A 23,637-nucleotide genomic window follows, 5' to 3' on the forward strand; every position below is an offset into this window, starting at 1 on the left:
CTATTTTCTCCTTTCCATTAGTCTCTAAGGAAGGATGTAAAATGAGAGAATAACTGCGTGGAATTGTGAAGTTATATGTTTCAAATAGTCTTATTCCAAGGTTATTTAGCCTGAAAGCCACTGTTTATGCACAACCTAATTTCTGTTTCAAATAGAGGGGTAATATATTACACGTCTGCAGATCATTTCTAAGATCTAAGACAATATAAGGCATTGAAGCTGCCCAAGGTGAGAATGCCAGGATTGTATTTTGTTCCTTCCCAGCCATGGCTTGACATTTTTGTTTGCAGCATTCTTTGTTCACAAATAATGATGAGTCCAGCAAAAGCTCAGAGCAATGTTTGCCTCATGGTTTGGGATCCTGAAAGTATGGACTTGCTTTATTTCACACTATATAAATTGTTGCTGAACTGATCTGAAATTGGAGGGAAATGTACCTGGAACTGGTGTGCTATTTACAGGAACATATGCATTAAATTACTGTAAATACAACTTTCTGACTCATCAGTAAGCTATTTGGGTTACTCTGCTTTTGGGAGCCATCCAGGTATAATCAAATTAAAGCATCTCATTACTTCGTATTCCACAGTCAAGCCAGAATTTAAGTACATTGGCAATATGCATGGAAATGAAGTTGTGGGGAAAGAACTGCTAATATACCTTGCACAGTACCTGTGTTCGGAGTATCTTCTCGGGAACCCTCGCATCCAGACCTTGATTAATAATACCAGAATTCACCTTCTACCTTCACTCAACCCTGATGGCTATGAACTGGCTGCAGAAGAGGTAAAAGACTTTTTATAAGGAATGTTCAGGACTTCATTTTTCCAAAATTCTCCATGGGAAGGGACAAACTGGGAGGGGAGTGTCACATATGGCAGGGAGGGTTAATAATCGGCAGCCAGAGTCCCAGGTTGCATTCCAAAGATGATATGAACAGAGCTAAGAGGAAATCAGAGCCATGTTTGTAATTTTTGCTGCCTGCACACAATGACGTGGGAATGACTGTGTTACTTTTTCACACATTTAGCACACTATGCTGTCAGTTCTAGAACAAAATGCCCACTGACTCACTGTAAAGACATTAATTATTTTATAATAAAATGTAGTTTAATACTGTGGAATAGATATCCTTCTTCTTTTAGATGAGCAGGTATAGTAAAATGTGAATATTTTGTGTACTGTCACGCTTCCATAATAGATGACAGTTTTCAGAGATTGGCTGGTGTCTGAAGGAGACCTGGTGAAAGCAAAACTTCTATTATATGTTACCTGACATTCTTCTCCTTTTCACCTCACTTTTATCACTAGCACCATTAACATGAAAATATGACCTTTCTTTTTCCACATTGTTCATGTGGTGAACTCTGTTGTATGACTCCGGGGTTATTGCATTCTGCCTGATCTTGTCTTGGAGCATCAGCTATATTTTTCTCCTTCTCTAACCCACTCTGCATGCTGCTCTGTGCTCAGTGAGGAGCTGCTGTCTTCTCATGAGTCACATCGCTGGTGAGTGAAATGTTTCCTGCATGCTAGTTAGAGCGTTAGTGTTCCTGGGGATAAAAATGATTAATAAGTGTTAATTTTTAACAGTATGGACATTTTAAGTTTACTTATTTTAAAATGTCCCCTTGATTAAAATGGCATTTTAAACAATTTTTCACAAAGTAGTATTTTGAGACAGGAAGCTATTCTGAAGTTGGCTTCTATGTTACAAATTAGGGAGCTGGTTACAATGGATGGGTCATTGGACGACAGACAGCTCAGAACTTGGACTTGAACAGAAATTTCCCTGATTTGACGTCTGAGGCTTACAGAAGAGCTGGAATTCGTGGGGCCCGCCTTGACCACATCCCCATTCCACAATCCTACTGGTGGGGTAAGGTATGAATTACAGATTTTATGAATCGCATATACTACAGAGAAACTCGGGATTTAAGAAACTGAGATTGCTTGGTCTGAAGTTACTCTCTGCTCATCAGATTTTCTAAGTGGGACTGAACATGTTAGGCTCAGAATTGGCATGAAAATCATGGTGTAGGTCTGGCCAAAGAGGCAGGTGTCACAAAACATTGCAAAAATTTGCTGATAATTTGGATTTTGCTATTTTAGATTAAGAATAATGATTGTTATACAAGGGTCATGAGTGTGTAATGATTCATCATTAGTGATTTAAACTGGGGTAGCATGTTAAAGCCTTTATGGACTTGGCTCTCATTGCGCTGAGCTCTGCACCAATTTGATGCAATAGTGGTTTCTGCCTTGGAAAACACACAAAGGCTTCATGAGAAGTTGTGTGTCACGATCTTTTCATAAAAATAATGGTTATAAATGACTGTAACTAGCCAGAGCAATGGAAACAACCTGTCAGGCTGCAGTCGTGCTGGAAGGGAGAGCTGTTGCTGCCTCTAGTCCTGGGAGCAGGATGGGAGCAGCACTGAGGGGCCTCACAGTCATCATCACTAAGCTTTGTGTCATGTGATGTCCAGGAATGCAAAGCTCAGTCCTGTCTGTGTCACTGGCAGCCTGGCAGCCCCTGACACCAGCAACTTGCATGGGAACTTTGCTTATCTTAAAAGAAGAAACACAGGAAGCCAAATTTCTTCTGCTTGTAAACTCATTTTATCCTATTCAATTTTTATTGCTAGCACACAATCTCAGAGGGGTGGGGAACAGGGGTGAATTAGCAGAAAATTTGAGAGACCATACTTCAGTTTTCTGCTGCAGGTGATCTTGTATGAGGCCAGGTTTAAATCCCAAAGGCATCTCTGATGCTGCCCCAGTGTTTTGGAGCCCCATTTCACAGTAGTGAAATCTGGATAAAAGCATCTCACTTTCTCAGGATAATGTGCATATGAAGGTGCAAGGCTGTGAAAAGCTCAGTAATGCACAGTGTCCTAGACCCCTGATTTTTGACATAACTAAACCCAAGCAGTTTATTCTATTTTGTGTATGTAATCGCACAGATCCCAGGTCATGTCACTAGGTTTCTACGTGAGTATAAGGTCACAGGCTTAATAGTTTCCAATTTTTGACTGAATAATGAGAGATAATAGTGTGTTGGCAAATGCAAGTAGATTGCAGAGCCTCAGGTGGAAAAGAAAAGTTGAGAACATGTGTAGCAGAGCCTGAGGTCAAATGAAAACATCTGAAAAAGGAGGGGATTTTAGGAGAAAAGTCTAGAGAGAATAGTTTTGGTTCACCCCATTTGTTCACAATAGTTTTCCTGGCTGTACATCTAAGAACCACATGTAGCTATCAAACTGAAAGTTTTCTTCAACAAATGAATGGTGTATGATCAAATGTGAAGACTCTCAGGAGCAGGGTTAGGCCCAGCTTTGCAGACACCTGGTGTGAAACTGCGTAGTTTGCAGAGGGGACCTGAGTACTGCAGGTGTGAGCTCTGAGCTGGCTGCACTATGCATTTCACTTGGTTTCCCAGCGGGTTTGCTTTCCCAAGTAGGATTGAAGCTTGGACCCATCCCTGTTCTCTTTTTAAGAAACTCTCTTCCTCATTCTCTAAAGCTGTGACTTCAGCTGGAGATGTCTGTGTTTCACAGCAAATCTCTGAACACAGCTCACTTCAGTATCTGTCATCCTGTTCCCATAGAGCAATCCAAGATTATTCAGTTAGTCAGGAACCTGCCAGCTTTTGTAACATAAAATAATGTTTACTCAGAAGAACATGCTAAATCAAAAATATATGATAAAGCAACAGTCACTACAAACATATATATATATGTTTCTAGCTTACTGGGAGTCACTGTGCTATTTCAGATGCTCCTGCAGCGCCCATCTCTCCTGGTCACAGCTTCTCACTGGCTTCCTGATTCAAGCATTGTCTTGCTCTCAACCTATAAAGGTTGGCAGCTCCGTGCAATTGCAGGTCTGTTATCTACCAGGCTTTTTGACCTACATCAATGTGCATTTCTGGGGGAGAGGCTTACAAGGAAATGTTCCCCATTGTTCAGAACGTGAGTTCACAACACTTCTTGCCAAGGCTGCGTAGCTCAGCCACTGAGCACTGCCACCAGGTTGTCCATAAAGATATGGCTGATCAGTGAAATAGTGTCTGTAACATCTCACTTACCAGACAGAGTCCTTTTTTTGCATGGCCCTTTGCAGTAGTGAGGGTGCCAGTCTCTTGGGATCTCTTTCATGGGCTGTATCATCCCCCGAGCTATGTGCAGGCAGGCTACAGGAGTGCATGGCATGCCTAAAAGTCACTGAAAATGCCTTTGGTTTTCTGTGGAGGTATGCAGGAAATCTGCTTTTGCCCTTTCAGACAGGACATAGTGGCTGTGCAGACTTTGAAGTATGAAGGAAGGGATGAAGATCTCCCTCCAGCCATATACCCACTCTCTGCAACCAGAGGTGCAGTGTTGAAGGCCCAAGCACCACTGAGGAAGGACAAACATGGCTTTGGCCCCTCTTTGTGCCAGTAGCTGATGCAAGCTGTGAGCTTGTCCCACACTGTGCAGCCCAGAGACCCCATAATTCTCTAGATTTCCTGGCTCTAACCTCCCTGCTCCCTCCTCCAAATCCTGCTTCTGCCTCAGTTCTTCTGATGGTCTTTGGGATGGTCAGTGATAGGCAGCCACTTGCAGAAGTCATTTTTACAGCCATGTGTTTAGCTATCTTAGGCGTTGTGCAACATCATAGCAGTTTATAGAGGGCTGGATGGAGACAGCCTAACATTTCTCCTACAGTTACCCCACTGCCGTGGCTTGTTCATCCCACATACAGCATGCCAGTCATGCCAGGGTGTCTGTCACCACAGGCAAGGGATCAGGAAGGTTAGCACATAACCACTCTCTATCTGAGCTCTGCCACTGTGGATGCAGGCCCTGGGGTATAAATATTTCCCTACTCCTGCAAAATTTTTCTTGTTTCTGAAGAAGAAATTGAAATAAGGTGATGGTCTGACACCAAAAGCATCTGCAAATCTGTGTGCTTTGCAGAACAAATGAGGGAACCAATTTGCCTGTGACCTGGATGGCACTACAAAATCTCCTTGACGACTGCATTTTCACATGGTTCAGAAACCTGGCAGTCCATGGTCTCACAGCCTCGAGTCCCTCTCCTCTGACAGTGGTATCACAGGACAGCCAAATCAGCTCTCCCATAATGAGCTTCAATTTTGTCAGGCAGATGAAACCATGGCTCTTACAGTACTTGGCTTTGTGCGTGCAAAAGCATTAGATTGGATGTTTCAACACCAGCCTCTCAGCTTCCATTTACTTAATAGTGTTTATTACCTGCCTTATTAAAGTAATTATCTGAATATTGCAGGGCATTGTATAAAGATCAGAAAAAGGAAAGCAAGCTCCCAGCCAATCCCATAAACTCAGGAGAGCTCCTGCCTCCCCGTAACCCTTGCTGTACAGAGCATTTTGTTCCCTGCTATTATGAATTATTGTAATAAGTGGTCTGAGGGCTTCAGACTGAGAGACTTCAGGCTTCATCTGTAATCAGTCAGTTAAATCAGCTTGATTCAAACAGAATTTGTAGGTTTGTGCCAGTGGAGGCTGGCATAGTCTTTAGGAAAACAAGTCTGGTTGCTTCTAAAAAGGAAAAAAAAGAAATTTTTTAAAGCCATGGAGGCAGTGACTAATTGCAATATAACTGCAGAAATGAGATTTAGGTTTAAAAAGGGTAATGACCATTCCCTGTACTTATGCAGAAATATTTTAGCTATTTCCTAATTCTACTCCAGATTGTTCTTGTGAGATGTATATTTTAAAATTGATCTCCTCTCACTAAAAAGCAAGAGCCCTGGTGGAAAAAAAAAAAAATCAAAATCCACATTAAAGGAAAGGTCTGAGAATGGTCAGAGTGACACAGATAGCATCTAATATCATCCGGTGGAGCTAAACTAGGATGTGCACATTTCAAAGCCTTAATCACTGTACATGATGTCACTGAAATGCTATTAGGATAAAAATAGTGACATTGAAACTCCTGCTTTTCCACAATGTTCACTTCAAAAAGACATTGGCTCTGTGACACAACAGTGTCTTTTTGGGTTGTACAGGTATATACTGAGTGAGTTGATTAATCAGTGGGAGGGACTGAATTTAGAAGCTCTCTGAGCAAAACTGTGCGTTTCACCCTTGCCCATTGAATTGCAGAAGCAACTTAAAAATCTTCTTATTAGAGCCCTGAGACTCCTGTTTGAAAGCAGGGCTGATTCTGGGGTCAGGCTTGCCCTGCCTGGCTGGGCAGCGGGAGCTGGGGCAGCTGCAGGAAGCTGTTGGGAGTTTAGGGCAGCATCCTTCTGGGGAGTGCTCGTGCTGCGGGGCCTTGTTACCAGCTTCTCAGCCACCCCATGAACGCCCAGGCGGGGGCCCATGGGACAGGCAGTGGTGCTTCCAGACCCTTGCAAGTCACCTGTGTCTTCTGCTCTTTGAAGAGATGGGCTCAAAGGATGAACAAAGTACTTTCAGGGTTCAGCTGAGCGTGGCTGGTTCAGTCCCAAATTCCCTTGAGATAAAGATCATTATTAAACCATCCCCGAGCACTGTGCAAAGATCAGAAAAGCAAATGCTTAGACTGCTGCAGGTAGTGCTCTTCCAACACTGCCAGGTTCCTTGTCATGAAGCCTGGTGGTCTGTTTTCTTCTCCCACCTCTGTGTTATGTGAGTGGGTGTGTGAGACTGTAAGAGGAGCAGAACATTTGTCCTTTCCTTCTAGAATGCCCTGTATCTGCCCTCTTTAAAAATGTTTTTTAGGTCATGCCCTTCCTGGAAACTAATCTGTGTCTAATCTTCCCAATTACACAAAAAGCCTTGGTTGGGTTTCTGGTGTACAAAGTGCATTCAGTGTGTTCCTGAGTTGGTCAGACTCTACCTGTTACATCTCATCTTACATTTAAGTTGCCTCTTTGTAATACCGAGGTTGAAAGGGTTGGAACACAGAGATGCAGAGGCTGCCACTAGGTTGATAGATAAAATGGACCTGGAGAGTTTCTCCTGGGGACAAGTGGCACAATCTGACTTGTGTCCATATGTTAACTGCAAACTACTGATTTAATGGTTCATCTGATAGCAGTGGGAACCCTCAGGTTCCTGTTTTTTCCTAAGTACAAGGTACAACCTTTTCAAATAGCACAGCTGCGGTGGCTGGAGACACTAGTTCAGCTCAGTGATTACAGAATATTGTTTTAAGGAAACCTGAAAACTAGGAGGATGTCAATTATTTGGCATTATTAACTCAATTAATAATTGGCATCTGAAGGATGGTAGCCTCCTGCTTGGCTCAGGTATGGGCAGGATGACATCTTCCTAAATCATTCCAGGTAAAGCTGTGCTTATGCATGGCTTTTTCCTGAGACCTTTTGCTTTCTACGTTATTGCTGGGCATTATAATTCATCCATGGTGCACCTTTACTTCAGTGTTTTTCTCTGCTCCACACCTAAGTTTGTGCCACGCTCTGCATCCCCAAAGCTATGATTTCTAGCAGAATAGGGACCGATCCAAAGAAAAGAGGAAATACTATTATTGCAACCCTGACGTATAGGCCTTTATAGGTTGGTTGGTTTGGTTTGTGTGTTTTTCCTATACATTGGTGATGATACGCTGTCATTAGCCACAGTGGGATCCGGGCTGGATGATTTTCATGCTGATGGCATCAAAGCAAAAGGTGATATGCAAAATTAGCAGCCCTATATAGATGCTGTACTAAGTCTGTCATAACAGATCTTGTTCATTTTTTTAAAGCCCTGCATATCTGTACCTGTGCAAGGCAGAGTCCGGGTTAGCAGCCTCTGCCCTCACCCTCTTTGCCCCGGGAAGCGTCACAAGCTGCAGGGAAGAGCAGCCTCCTCTCCTCCGAGGGCACCGGCGTGTGTCTGGCCTTGCAGGGACTGGCCGCCAGGTGACACTCTTCCCCCGGAGCACCACCCCACGCCGGAGCCCGGCTGCGAAATCCCTCTCCAGGAAGGGGGGATGCCGGAGGCCATGGGTGCCTGAGCATCCCACTCCTCGGCAGCTGTTGCTGAGCAAGGGCTGTCAGAAAGACAAATTTTGTGACTTACCCGCAGCAGTTCTGACTGAACTGCAGTCAGTGTGGTGCTTTATATACATTAGTTTTCATTTATTTGCAGATGGACCTGGACCAAACGACAGCAAATGAGACACTGTATTTCCAACAAGTGCTGAGAATTACAAATTGATCCCTGTATTCCAATTTATCCATCCAAAGTCAATCCTGCTGATTCACAAATTAAATTAGATAAGGAGTCTGGTTTGTACATAGTGGTACAACGCCACGATTTTTCAAGTCTTAAATGCTGCCGCCACCACTTTGAGCTGCTGAAATGTCACTGCAATAAAAAGTTATTTTTCTGTCAAAGATTCTCTTCCTTTTTTGGTGTGGTGTTTGTTGTTGGTGTTTTGTGGGTTTTTGTTTTTCGTTTGTGGGTTGGGTTTTTTTGTTTTGTTTTGTTTTTGTTGTGTGTTGTTGTGGATGTTTTGGGTTGGGTGTTTGTGGGTTGTTTTTTTTTTTTTCCCCCTGGAGCAAACTGATGCTCTTCCTCCATCAGCCTTTGGGATGAAAGAGCCAAAGAACCTCAGCATTCTCCTTTCTCCCTTCCCCTCTGGCATTCATCCTGCCCAGGACCAAATCACTTCAGAGCTGCATGACTACTCACAGCAGGTTTTTTTCTCCTGCATTTCAGGTGGCCCCTGAGACAAAAGCAGTCATGAAGTGGTTGAGGTCTATCCCGTTTGTGCTCTCTGCCAGCCTGCATGGGGGTGAACTTGTTGTGACCTATCCTTACGACTATTCAAGGCATCCTATGGAAGAAAAAATGTTCTCCCCTACACCTGATGAGAAGGTAATACTGGTTTTGCTGGGTGAGCATATCAGTATGGTTTCCACGTGTGGAACTATGCAAACTTTTTCTTTAAACAAGCAACAAATTTTGATTTATTTAGATTGCATACATGTGTGTATATGTATGAAATAAATGATAAATTACATGTTTATATATAATTTATGTATATATATGTGTTTTTACACTTATTTAATGTGCTTTAAAATATAGGTTCATTTACATGCTATCAGCTTGCTCTGTAAAGTTTTACATATGTTTTGTGAAGCCAAACATGATTTCACAAGGCACAGGTTAGGAAAAGACAAGCTTTTATTATTTAAAGGGTGAAGGCTATGAGATATTTACCACTCATTTCTAGAAGAAAAGGAACAAGTCTGACCAGCAGTGTTATTTTCTATTGAAATCTGTAGGGAGGGGGAAAAAAAGAAAAGGTTGGCTGCCATGTGGTGGCAGCCTTGTAACATTTATTCCAGGTCAGATGGGCGGGAATGGTTTTTCCCTGGAAAGTTCCCCATTTGGGAATCACTGTAAATCTTCTGTGAAATTTTTTGCCATCGTTCCTATTTCCCTTTGGTTTCTTCAATCTAGTATTCATTGCCGACATGCCCACTAGGAGAACAGCTAGTTTTTCTGCCTTCTAGCATATGTTTAATATGTCCCTGGTCTCTTAAGAAGAAGTGGTTCTTTATATACCAAACAACAGTTGAAAACAGTCAGAAGTGATCTTTGACTTGAAGCATCCATTATCTTTGAGCAAATCTCTGTGCTGACTTCTTCTAAAGTGACGGTTCTCATCAGCACCTATTAAATATTTAAATATTTATGAATATTAGACATCTATATCAGTCCATTTTTCTGAGATATATAATACCTACTGACTACATGTATGTGATGATTATTTAGCAGTAAAATAGAGCAAGCACTGCACAGTAAAAAGCCCATATAAGAGGTGACTGGTGGTTGCTAATGAAAGCTATAGAAGCTCTTGGTGAGGACTAAGGAGAAATCATAAACCTGTGCACTTATATCCCATTGCCTGGGCCAGGGCTATCCTGATTTACACGTGGATGGCACAGGAATATGGCCAGATGTGCCTTATTAAGCAGCTGACCTGAGGGGTGGAAGGACAGCAGTCCCTCCATCATCTCCAGTCAGGGACAGCACATGAGCTTTGAGTGAAACGATGCAGTCACACATACAAAGTGCTCCATCCCAATGCAGTGCACAGCTGGGCAAGCCGTAATGGCATCTCTGGTTCCTAACAATGGACGACACAGAACCTCACACCGGTGGCTGCTGCATGGTCAGTGGCTGCAAAGCCTGGGAAGATAGCTACAAACTTGGAAGTTTAAAACATACAGGGGAGGGGTGGGAATGTCAACAATTAAAACCAATTTTTCAAATGAGTCAGTAGAGGAACCTTAATAACACTACCAGTATCACTTTATATTTTGCCCAGAAAGTTATAAAACCTGTACCTGTGCAGTGACCTGCATTTATGTAATGTCATCTGCAGCTGCTGCTGCCAGGGAACCTGCATCCTATTTTCTTAATCTACTTGTTTTAGCTGCCGCACATTAGTTGTAACCCCTGTTCTGACCGCTGACCTGTCGAATTTGCTGTGCAAGGGGAAACGAAGCAAGTTTGCACCCTTGGCCACAGCCCAGGGTGAAATGCTGCAGTGCAGATAAAATGGCCAGAAATTAAAAAGACAAATTCTGTGAAGTACATTCAAACAAGGTTGCCCTGTTTGAAAATACATCTGCCACCTCCTTGTGTCCCTCATGATGTCTGTGTGGTAGCATGAGGACCCTTGTCAGCTGCTCCAAGACACCGTGGATTTCAAGCCTCTTTAGCCTGCATCACAGCCTGGGCTGGTACCTGCAGGGACCAAGGATTCTCAAAGCTGGACCATGTCCTTACACTGACATTCTTGCACCTGGTTCACCTCACCTAATCCAGAAATTTCCCATTGTTTGACTTTTGTGGAGATGTTTGTTTTTAGCAGGCTCTTGTTTTGTGTTACACAAGACGCTGCACTGATGCCAGTGTTCCCGGGAGCAGAAAGGTGTACACCAAGTCAGGTTCACTCCCTTTGGTGAACGGAAACACTCCCTTCCCTCCCACTGAAAAACCCTACCTGTGACAGTCAGTGGGGTACAAGTGCAGGCCAGGGTAACAGCACTGATCCCATTTTATTAAATGAAGCATCATGCTTTCAAAGTCACAAGGGTTCCTCTGTGGTTTTTTCCTTTTTTTGTTCCACTGTATTACAACTAAATGTCTACGTTTTTTTGAGGTCCATGACTAGTCATATCTCAGCTGCTAAGTGATAATAAATGTATTGCTATCCAAACACTTTTTAACCTTTTTTTTAAAAAAATTAACATTTCTTTTTTTTAAATCAAGTTCACTTGACTCTGGATTTCTCCTTTTCTTTACCCACTACCACACATCTTTTTTCACTTGTATTATTGGCCAGGTGAAAGCCTCTTAGTTTGAAACCAGAGGAAAGACTCGGTCCCTGGAAATAAAATATTTGCAGATGTCTTTGGGAAAGATGAAGAGGACAATCCTAAGTCACATAGTCACCTTCTAAACTTTTAGCAAATATCTTCCACAGAAGGCTCAGAACTGGCATCCAAATTCCTGTAGAAATGAAAGATATCGGGCCTGGTCCCAAACTATTGGCAATAAAAGTTCTTCTAAATATATTTAATTAACATCCATTTATTTCCAGCAGAACTTCGAAGGAGGTCTAATTGTTTGGACTGAGCAATACTTAGGCATACAGAAACTCAAGGGAGATGCAAAAGCATTTTATATTAAGTCAGGATTTTTAGTGTCTGGTCATCAGAAATATTTTAGTAAATGGTCTTTACACTTACATATCACTCTCCACCTTTCCTCAGTCACCTACTTGATTCCATAATTGACTCAGCTTTGTGATTGTTAGAAACATTGGTAAATATTAGATCAAAGTTGTGTGCCTTGGTCATTTTGGTCTTTATCCTTGATGACAACATCAAGGATAAAGTTTTAGGATCACTTCTTAAAACAGGATTTTAGCCACCCAAATTCATGCACATGTTGTCTTAAACTATGCAATTAAACTTATGATGTTAAATAATAGGACCTACTAGCATCTGATAATTGCTGTCATTTCAGTGTTGAAATCTGAAATCATAGCTTTTGTAGATGAGGTTCAAATAGACAAAAAGGAGACTGGGTAGAATAAACACTGGAGAAAAATGGCAGGAACCTGATTCAAAGAAATGGTTTCTGCAGATCACTGCTGTTTCTTCTGTCTTCACTACGTGTACCTGTCACTTTTCCTTTCTGAGTGATGACTCCTCTGCTCTTCATCAGTATCAACACTCAAGAAATCAGTGGTGACATCCTCCATCACCACATCCTATCCTTCGCTTTTTAGGAATGGTTTCTGCCCCACAAAGAAGCAACTGTCATCGAGATCAAGCTGGCAGGTTGTCCTGTGTGAGTGACAAGTGCGAAGCAAATTGACACTGTCTATTTCAAACAGCAGCAGCCGCCAATGCAAAGATCTGGTTGGGCTGAGGCTACTGTAGGTATTTTTGTAAGGGTAAAAATAGAGTTAAAATCATAGAATCACTAAGGTTGGAAGAGACCTATTAGATCATCTAGTCTAACCATCAACCCAACACTACCATACCCACTAGACCATGTCCTCAAGCGCCACATCTACACGTTCCTTGAACACCTCCAGGGATGGTGACTCCACCACTTCCCTGGGCAGTCTGTTCCAATGCCTGACCATTCTATGTGTGAAGAATTTTTTCCTGATATCTAAGCTAAACTAAAATATAACAGGAGGGCTAATTTCAGCTTCAAAACCTTGAAGTACAACCAAACAAGTCCTCTAGTTCTGTCCCAAGTGGTAAGTTGAAGCCAAGTTTCACAAAATCCACTGGTATTTAATGTAATCTCAAGCTAAATATATTGGATTGCAGAGAAGGACCTTGGAGAGGAAGACAAGTGAAAACTTCCTAGCAGAATATCCTTGCACAGAGGTTTGTGCCCTCCCTCAGCCTCAAGGATGCAGGGTGGCTTATTGTCTGGGTTCACAACAGCGATAGTTACTAGCAACAATCACAGTATTCACAGTTTGTAAAAGCAAATCTATTTCAAACCCTTTTGTTACAGATGTTTAAAATGCTGGCTAAAGCCTATGCAGATGCACATCCAGTCATCTCGGACCGATCCGAACTTCGTTGCGGTGGAAATTTTGTAAAACGCGGAGGTATTATAAATGGTGCTGAGTGGTACAGCTTCACTGGAGGTAAAACCACTTTACCATCATATCAAGTGAGGTAAAACCTCTATATGACCTTTATGAGACACCAGGGTTTGAAAGAAATAATTTTATTCATTTCAATTTGCTTTAGGTCAGACCCCTGCAAAAGGTAAATTGTAAGGGATTTAAGTAGCAAAATGCATGTTGGTAACATTTATATTCATATACCATGGGATGTATTCAGCCCTGATATGGCCTAAGAGAAGTTAACAAGTTATACAAAGGTCAAATTTGTCATTGCATAGAATATCATTCTAGTGTTAAAATCTTAAATGTAGAAATAAATTTTTAATGCTATGCTCTCGTTCCTTAGCAGCATGATTTTGAATCAATCCTGCTGACTAGGCAATTGCAGTTTAAATAAACTCTTTTCAGAAAAAAGCAACAACAGGGACAAACATCCCATTCATTTGTGCTTATTTAATTTTCCTCATAATAGTATTTAGTTTTCTTCAGATTCCTGAAATACTGGCATGGATAAAATACCAGTGTCCATAAAATTTTCAGCAGTGCTTTGTTCTGTTTTCAAATAGGACGTAGTTGGACCCCCAAATATTTATGTTGAAACTAAGCATTAAGAAAGCTTTGGAACATGAGTGAGAATTAAATTTAAATATCTTGGGCTTACATTCTTCTGAAAATTATATCCAGTGCCTTTTGCGGAGAAACAGTTTTGAACATACTAATGGCAAAAGGTCATTTCTTTGCTGGTGACCCTTGGCAATCACCTCTGATACAACTGATTATCCAGTTATTATGATTAACTAATCCTTATCTCTCTATCACTACTTCTTCGTCAGGTGAATAATAACTTTAAATGATGATTTTTACCTGAAAGAAGTGCCATTGTCATCGGTTAATTCATTGCTGAAATGAGCTGTAGTGTTCTGAACTTGCTGGATACTTTTTATGTGTTGGCTATGCACACACTTTACAACATATTAATCCACACCCATGAGGATTTCATTCAGATACCTGCAACAGCAAAATTCTAGTTGAGGGTTACATGACTTGTTAATGATCCCTCCTTTTTCTTCTTTAACCCTGTAGGTATGGCAGACTTTAATTACCTTCACACAAATTGCTTCGAAGTTACTGTGGAGGTAGGATGCGAAAAGTTTCCTTTGGAGGAAGAACTGTTTACAATCTGGCATGAAAACAGAGATGCCCTTCTGAATTACATGGAAATGGTATGGCTCTGCTTTTACAGACCTTCATGCTTACGTTTTTTCTTCTTCATTCTTTGTCAATGTTCATTTCCTTACTGTTTTCCCTGGTCAGTTATTGAGATAACACCAAATTAATCATCACACTCCACCGTGGACTCTGGTGTTTGTCTCGCAGTTTGTCTCGCAGGACATATTTTGCTTTTCTTGCAGGAAGGATGGAGATTGAGGAATGTAAAGGCCTTGAAAACAGTGAAAAAACTGTCTGCAAATATTTGTGCAACATAACTGTCCAAAATGTAATGCTAGAGAAAACCCACATATTCAGAAAAATATGAATCATAGAATCATTTAGCTTGGAAAAGACCTTTAAGATCAGCCTTCCTCTGGAAGAATAAACTAAGAAGATCTGCTTTCCAGAGATGATCTTGGAAGTTTTTCCTTTTCATATTCCATGTTTATGGCCCAAACCCTACTGCATGGCAACAGATTTAGATTCAGCTGAAATGGGGATGTTCTAAGTATCTTGCTAGAAATACTGTTTCCACACTTTTTGGCTTTATTTCTAGATCAAAGTAGTTAAAGACGATCTGAAGCCTGATCTTTTAAAGAAACAACTGTGTGCTGTAAGCGCTAAATATGCCATTTGAAAGTCATTTTTAATAATAAGTTTAAGCTCAGCAAAAACAAATACCTCACTGACAATAAGTAAGTGAACACAGAAACAGAAGTTGCTCATCTATCTCTCAGCCATTAGTAGATTAGCTTTCTGTCATGCCTTATTTTGATGTAGTATGCAGTAATTTAAAATTGTTAGGAGTGTTTTTATGGCCTTTCTAAGCAACCTCTTGCTACTTGTGGTAAGTATTATCATTCAATAAAGTCTACAGTACAGACCACCAAACTCATTTCATTTTACAGCTGTCTGATGAAAATGAGTTTTAGTGAATCCAAATGGAGCTGGGTTAAATCCATATATATTGCAGTTGAAGTCTTCAAGATGTAAAGATTTTTATAGTGTGAGATACTGTAGAAGTCTATGCCGGAAAAGCTTTTTGAGTAAATGCAGGACAGTAAGCAAAACAACTTGTAGATAAGGTTGACCAAATTACTCCCGATAAGGATTAAGTCTGCCATAACCAATTCAAACTTTTCTTATTCTGATATACACCAGACTGTTTGGTGTGTGTACAAATCTACTTGGTTTAAGACGCAGAATTCATTTTCATGAAGGGCGATCTCTTCTTCCCATCAGAAGTGGTATCAAAACAATCTCCCAAAGTTATGTGACACAGACTTGAGGAAAAACCAGAAATAGTATATTTACTAAAGCAAAACAGATCAACATTGTTAAAGAAATTTCAATATTGTCATTTTTATCCAGTCATGTTGTAATTGCAGAATTATTATGGAAGTTGGATGAGGTCATACTGCTTTGAGTATGTCTACACTGTAAATTAAATTTGAGTCTGAGATGAGTCTTCTGACCAGATTTACCCACTATCCATATGATAAATCCTCAAGTTCATGCTGAAAAGCAAATTGCAGTGCTTCATCATAATAGTTCATAAGGGACAGTTTTCAAGTCCTTATACTGAGTTGTTCCTAAGCCCTCCAGTGAATAGCTCCGCTCAGTACAGAACAGCTATACAAGCAGGCAACACAGCTCACCTGAAATAAAAAACTGTTGTCACAAGACCAGACTTTTTTTTTTGCAGCTTCCTATCAAGAATTACTGTAAAACTGGATATTTTAATGTTTATTTTTAAATATCCCTATGTTCCAATAGAAAAGCAAATATATTTTTTCCATTGTTTTGATGCTTTGGTCTTTGTTTCTGTTCTTCTTTTGTGACAAAGTATAATGGGGAGGGAAAAATGAGAGCAAGAGAAAGAAGGGTGAGGGGAAGTGAAGTAAAGAACATCTCAGCAGATCATAGCAGTTCAGGGGAAAAATTCAAATGGCATTACTTTTCAATTAAAAAGCTCATACAGAATTTCCAATAGAATATGTTTTTATTTTGGAAAGTTAAAAAGAAAATAGTAAGAGGTTTATTGTTTAAATACTTGGATTTTTTCGTGGGTTTTTTTTTATTTGAACTTCAAATATAGTGTGCTGTTTGTGTACCTCCTTGTTTGACAGAGTTCTCATCATTCTTTAGTTCATCACCAAGCACATTTCTTGTCAGCTCAAGCAGCTGTGTTCTGAACTTGTAGAGAAGGGGAAAAAAGATATTATACACACTGCTATGATGACATTTTGACATGCAGTGAAGTGTAAGCAGCAGAGCGATGATGAGTCCTAAGTAGCTAAAGAATCCCCTCGCCTACTCCTGTTCACTGATATTAAATAAGAATATTTTAAAATTAATAGTTTTATTACATATTATGCATTGACTCATGCAGCAGTCTATTTGACAATTATTAACAAATACTATGGTAAAGATTGTACATTAAATAATACTAATGTAGAAGTATCCATCTTGGTCTTATTTTATTCTTATACTTTTGCTCTACATTAAACTAGTAACAGGTTTTCTATTGCAGGACATCTGTTTGGTTTTGGGATCCTTTTAGATACAGTGAAAGAAATTGAAAACTGTGTATTTTAACTGATACTGAAGACCTGGTTTCTTTATAGAACCTGCATTAATTGATTCTACTGCCAGGATGGCAACATACTGTTTCATAAGCGGTACTGTCTGAAAGCTAATAATTCTGCTTGATTGTGATTTATTTCACACATCTTTTAGTGCTGTTTCATGCTGAATTAACTTCACTTATAGCACCAGTGATGCCTTCCCATTGTGTATAGAGCATCAGGTTGTTTTTTTAAAGCTTAACATTTCATTTCTTTGTGGTTCTGGGTCTTGGGCAGATGCTCAGAAACAGTCTTTAAAAAATAGTGAGATCATGAAGTGCCGGTGGTCTGTGCAGAGAAGTGTTGCTCAATGCACAGCCACATACCTAGCCGAAAAAAGCTCTTGTTCAGTTATCCATTTTCCTCAGTCCCCTTGGAGGTCCCAAAACAACAGAGGATGTGATCTGAAGGAGCATTAGCGCCCATGAGCCTCTATAATGGTTTGAATCTCTTGAAGGCTGTTTCTTCTCCACAGGATTTTCCTTGTAGAAAATGAGGTGATAGTACTATAATAAATGATTCCATCTAACTTTGCTTTGCCAGGTTCATCGGGGGATAAAAGGAATTGTGTCTGATAAGTTTGGCAACCCAATAAAAAATGCTCGTATCTCAGTCAGAGGCATCCAGCATGATGTCACTACAGGTAATATTTTTCATTTGAGCTTTTTCCTGGGGCAGGATGAAAGCACTTGGAGCTTAACCTGCAAAAGTCTTGTTGTATTTGATAGAAATAACACCTTAATGGAGAACTGAAGGCTCAGCTGTGGGTTTGTTTCTGGAATAACAAGAGAGAAGACATGTCAAACTGGCCATTGAGTCTGTTGTGTCTCTGGGATGACATAGTCTTTGCTGTTTAAACTTCCACCTGGAATAGTCTGCTGTCTATCAAAGCCAATGAGTCTTCAATGAGATTCAGAAATCCATCTTCCTGTTTTGGGGAATATGGCAATATCCCTGCTCAGGGGCTGTAACAGTATGTGAAGGTGCAAAGCCCTGATAAAATAAGTTAGTTGAAATATTGTGGGCATGAGGTGTAGACATGAGAGTACGATCCACATTGACTTTAACAATTGAAATAACTGCGGTGATTGAAGGGCCCGCAACTTTTTTTGTTCATGTGGAAAAGCATGAACACGTGCAATTTTTTGTCAATAATTATATCTAATGGAAAAAACCTAGAACATTGAATTATGTTCACTTTATACCTGTCTCCAGCTGGTAAACATGTATTGAGGCATATGCAACTGTTAATTTTCACAGTCATAAAGTTCTGAGCTTTTAGGCTCTCACTGAAATCAATGCTCTCATTTTATTATTGATTTCAGTGAGAACAGGGTAGGCCATAGGAGTGCAAAATAGAAGACGTGAATGGTAACATTTTGCTCTAATGATAGTTGTTGAATCAATTTGGAAAGCCAGAATGGTTTATAATGTAGTGGATGCTTTCCAGCTTTCAAAAAAAAAATAACATTAGAGGGGATACAATAGTGGAAATGATGCAGATTCTTGAGGCTGGTGGGAGACTCTGGCATGAATTAGGGTCTTTTTCAAATTTCTTCCCAGACAATGGCTTTCCATTGGCAGTAGACCTTTAAAGAATTAAGAATTAAATAAAAAATGTGTTTACATTGAAGGAAAAAGGAGTATTTGTTCTTGAGTTAGGCGGGGTTAAGAATGTCACATGATTGAAATGTCTTTTAAATTCAGTGTTTAAAAAGACCGAGGAATTCCATGAAAAAATAGCATTAACGTAACATTAACTGAGTTGAGAAACTTACCATTCAAAATAAGGGAAATATAAAATGAAGATTAAATATTCTGTTTTAAAACTCCCTGCTTTTGCCTGCAGGCTCTAACCTTCAGCTGGAGGAAATTTACACCCATTTTACACTAATGGCAATTTATACCAGCTGCAGCACTGACTCCATAGTCTTATGTGCTATAATGTTTGCAAAGTAATTGAATGTAATATAATAAAAGAAGGGATTTCTTAGCTCCTTAGACATGCTATATATATATATGTATATATATTGCAGCCTGGATTCTGCTTTCACTTTCTTAAGTTTCACACAAATTCATTTGATTTCTTTGGAGTTATTCCTTGTACCCCTGGGAAAGCAGCATGAAGGAAAGCTTCCCTTCCCTGTGATACAGGCTCAGCAGGTATTGACATTTTGTATGTCAGTTTTACTCCATGTGCTCCCAAAGGCCAGATTTTCACAGGTGGAGCCTCTTTTTTGTCATTCAAGTGTTTGCATCTGAATTTTTTTCAAAATTGGAGTTGCCCCAACTCTGAGATCCTTTGGAAACCTGTCCCTTAAATGCTTGTGCATGCATGTGAGTGTGTTACTGTAAAGGATACAAGATGAAAAACTAAGCTCAGTTTTGTGGTGCCTTTACCTTTCCTAAGCTGCTGATGGAGACTACTGGCGACTCCTGCCTCCGGGGACGTACATAATCAGTGCCCAGGCGGCGGGATACAGCCGGGTGATGAAGAGGGTCACCCTTCCTGCCAAGATGAAACAGGCCGGGCGTGTCGACTTTGTGTTGCGACCTGTTGAGGCTTGGCCCAGCAAGCTCCGGCGGTCCATGGAAGACGCATACGACCCATACGACCCGCTGGAACTTTTTGACCCTCATGCCCAACATGGGCAGACCGAGGCTCGAGGAGGGTCACCGCCAGGCAGAGAGAAGCCCTGGTGGTGGTCTTACTTCAGCTCTCTAGACCTGCACAAACCTCTGTGGCTGCTCAAGCAACACTGAACAGCATCACGGTGCTCTGCTCACCTCACTCTGCTGCCCTTCCACCCCGCTCCAGACGCCCCCACTGCTCTTGGCAATATTTAAATCTGTTTCGTTTGAAAATGCAATGTTAATTCAAGCGTGCTTCCTTCCTTTGTTTTCTCCTCACGCACAACTGAGTGTGTTCAAGTGTTTTTATATATTAAAACCAATGGTGCACTCCTGTTCAAAGGCCAGGTTTTACGTATTTTTTTTTGTGGTTATGCTCTGTACTTCTGCCTATGTAGTTAATCATCACATTCATTATTTATTAGATTCTAAGTACCTGCAGAAAGATATTCCTGATCCTTTAATGCATTTTTGTACATGTTGTAACATATTAATATCTATATACTAAAAACAACTTTCAGAAACATTCAGAAAATATTTTTCCTCTTTTAGTATTAACATATTAAGTTCAGTTCATTAACTCTTCTAATACATCTGATAAGGATTTTTTAAAATCCATTATGTTATATTAGCATTGATTTCAGACAGAAAAATAAAATAATTAAGAATTGGAAAATATATCTGTATCTGAATAAGTTACATGTTCAGTAGAATGGGCTGCTCATAGGCAGGTCAGTATCAATGAGGGATCATTCAGTAATAATGTCTTTTCCCAAGTGAAGTTTCAGAAGTTATCCTTTGAAGACATATGTATTAAAAGTGTTAAATTCTTACAACCTTCTTCCTTTGAAATCTCTTGCACTATGAGTAGGACCGTCAAATCAAGAAAAATGCTTGGCAAGTAAACTCTGTTCCAAGCAGTCTGAATATTCAATGTTTATCCTATTTAAGTGTTAATGTATTTTGAAGGTTTTTAATCTGTTAAGCAAAACAGATTTTTAATGTATTTCAGGAAAATGCTGAAAAATATTGTACTGCTGGAAATACATACATCCTATGATGCAGAAAAATATATGAGATAGTTCCTGAGGAATTTAGGTTAAAATGTGACATATTACTCTAAAGTGTTAAATCATGCACTGTTTGGAGTCCATGTGCTTGTTAATGGAATTTGTAGACATCAAAGAAATCATGAACTTTTTTCTAAGATAGTTGTGTAAAGCTAGGTGATTAGCAGTTTTGCAAGATACTGTCTTCTTTCAGACATCAGATGTAATGTTTCTGGTGGAGGATTCAAAAACTATCCTTAATTTTGATGAAACACATAGACACACACTTCATTTTTGCTTGAACTGGTTAATGAACACTATATAATCATAGTATTTCCTCATTTAAATGCTTCAGTATTAGAATAGGGTGATTGTTTGGAGCTGATGTTCTTACTGTAAGAACTGATGGATTAGCTGTCTGGATTGCCCTCTGATGTCTAAAAATTTTTTTACTCATCTTTGGTAACGAAGCCCACATCGCATGAATCCTATAGTCCATGTGCACTACAGGCCTGCCAGTCTGACCTTGGTGCCAGGGAAGGTTATGGAGCAGATCTTGAGTGCCATCAGGCAGCACGCACAGGACGACCCAGGGAGCAGGCCCAGTCAGGATGGGTTTATGAAATGCAGGTCCTGCTTGACTAACTTCATCTCCTTCTATGACAAGATGCCCTGCTTAGTGGGTGAGAGAAAGGCTGTGAATGTTATCTACATAGACTTTGGTAAAACCTTTGACACTGTTTCCCACAGCAAAAAGCTTTCCCACAGCCACAGTTTTTCCCTGGAGAAACTGGCTTCTCATGGCTTGGACAGCTGTACTCTATGCTGGGTAAAACACTGGCTGAATGGCCAGGCCCACAGAGTGGTGGTGAATGGAGTTAAATCCACTTGGTGACTAGTCACAAGTGGTGTTCCCCAGGGATCAGTACGGGGGCCAGTTCTCTTTAACATCTTTATCAATTACCTAGGTGACGGGATTGAGTGCACCTTCAGCAACCTTGCAGATGACACCATGTTGGGCAGGAGTGTTGATCTGCCTGAGGGTAGGAAAGCTCTACAGAGGGATCTGGACAGACTGGATCGAGGGGCTGAGGCCAGTTGTATGAGGTTCAACAAGGCCAAGAGCCAGGTCCTTCACCTGAGTCACAACAACCCCCTGCAATGTTACAGGCTGGGGGGGGGGGACAAGTGGCTGGAAAGCTGCCCAGCAGAAAAGGGCCGGGGGGTGTTGGTCGAAGGCTGGCTGAACATGAGCCAGCAGTGTGCCCAGGTGGCTAAGAACGCCAATGGCATCCTGGCCTGCATCAGGAACAGTGTGGCCAGCAGGATTAGAGAAATGCTCATCCTCCTGTACTGGGTACTGTTGAGGCTACACCGCAAATCCTGTGTTCAGTTTTGGGTCCCTCACTACAAGAAAGACATGGAGGTGTTGGAGCATGTCCAGAGAAGGGCAACGGAGCTGGGCAAGGGTCTGGAGCACAAGTCCTATGAGGAGCGGCTGAGGGAGCTGGGGGGGTTTAGCCGTGAGAAAAGGAGGCTCAGGGGAGATCTTATCGCTCTCCACAACTACCTGAAAGGAAGTTGCAGAGAGGAGGGTATCAGTCTCTTCTCGCAAGTAACAAGTGATAGGACAAGAGGAAACGGCCTCAAGTTGCACCAAGGGAGGTTTAAATTGCATCTTATGAAATAGTTCTTCATGGAAAGGGTTATCAAGCACTGGAACAGGCTGCCCAGGGAACTGGTTGAATCACCATCCCTGAAGGTATTTAGAAGACATGTAGGTGTGGTGATTAGACACATGATTTAGTGGTGGACTTGGAAGTTCTAGGTTAACAGTTGGACTTGATGATCTTAAAGGTCTTTTCCAACTGAAACAATTCTGTGATTCTATGATCTCATACTATAATTGCCTAAGAAGACCCAAGAGATGAATGATTCTAATTCTGCAACCAGATGCTGCACATGCCTAAGTACCTTATTCCCAGTTGTAATCTGATTGAAGTTAGGAGTCTGTTATTCATGTGCTTGAATGTCTGCAGGACTGGAGTCTGTAAAAATGAAAGAAAACAATTTCATAGCATTAACAAAAAGTGATTATATGAGGGTGAATGTACTGCATGCACATGGATAAGTGTTCCTTGCCCAGGCTTGCCAAGTTAAATAAACTATGAATCCTAAATTTGTCCAAGATAAGCTGCCAAGAGATACACCTCCAGACTTTATTTCCAGTAATACACATTACTACTGTATTCTGTGGTAATTTTTTTATGAAACTGCCATCCTGTGAAAACAATGGTAAAGCTAACAAAATCAGAACAATATGCCAAATTGCTAGCTATTAGCTGCTCTTTTCATGCACATAATGTCTTGCACACTTAGAAAGATGCTTTCTATAAGCATTTCCTGCATTCTCACAGGGCTATTTAGAATTTTTTCAAGTAATCATAGTAAACCCAAGCCTGCTGAAATGCAAAACAGAATGACTGTGCAGAAAATCCACTTTCCTGGAGTCCTGAGTTAAAATAGCAGATGGCAGTCAAAGCTGGGGAAAGATGATTTTCTGGGAAGACTGAAAATGTGTTATGTTTGAGAGAGCTCAAAAAACTGGTATGCTGTATTACTATACTACTAATGTGAAATATGTATCATAGTGCAAGGGTAGCCTCCCAAGGTCTCTACCTCATCCACAAAAAGAGGTGTCCAGCAGAGAGAAAGTAAAGACACCTGCTAGTTCATAAACAGCAGCCTGCATAGATGGGATGTATTAAAGCGCATTGAAGAACGGTCAGGCTCTTGGGAAAAGGTATGCCTCGGTCTTCTGGAACTAGTTTGGTTTTTTGTAAGATAAAATGTTCAGTTTTCAGTTCCATGGAGGTGGAAAAGACTGCCAAATCTTCTGGGTGGCTCTCAAAAATACATTTGACTTTAGGTTAGATTTAGGACATGTTTATTGGTGTTTTAAGGGAGAGGAGAGGAGAGGA

At 40.7% G+C, this 23,637-nt stretch overlaps 1 protein-coding gene across 1 annotated transcript in view; it reads left to right on the forward strand.

Annotated features, from left to right (window-relative positions):
* CPZ (carboxypeptidase Z) overlaps positions 1-19,739 on the forward strand; it is a 23,820-nt gene extending 4,081 nt beyond the window's left edge. The window contains exons 4-10 of the mRNA XM_010155193.1: positions 590-786; positions 1,723-1,884; positions 8,679-8,837; positions 13,020-13,155; positions 14,221-14,360; positions 17,520-17,619; positions 19,387-19,739. Coding sequence (XP_010153495.1) covers positions 590-786; positions 1,723-1,884; positions 8,679-8,837; positions 13,020-13,155; positions 14,221-14,360; positions 17,520-17,619; positions 19,387-19,739 — 1,247 coding nt within the window. The remainder of the gene's footprint in view (positions 1-589; positions 787-1,722; positions 1,885-8,678; positions 8,838-13,019; positions 13,156-14,220; positions 14,361-17,519; positions 17,620-19,386) is intronic.
* Positions 19,740-23,637: the final 3,898 nt, after the last annotated feature.

This window comes from Eurypyga helias, unplaced genomic scaffold, assembly GCF_000690775.1.
Source record: "Eurypyga helias isolate BGI_N326 unplaced genomic scaffold, ASM69077v1 scaffold5267, whole genome shotgun sequence".
In the NCBI taxonomy this organism is placed as follows: Eukaryota; Metazoa; Chordata; class Aves; order Eurypygiformes; family Eurypygidae; genus Eurypyga; species Eurypyga helias.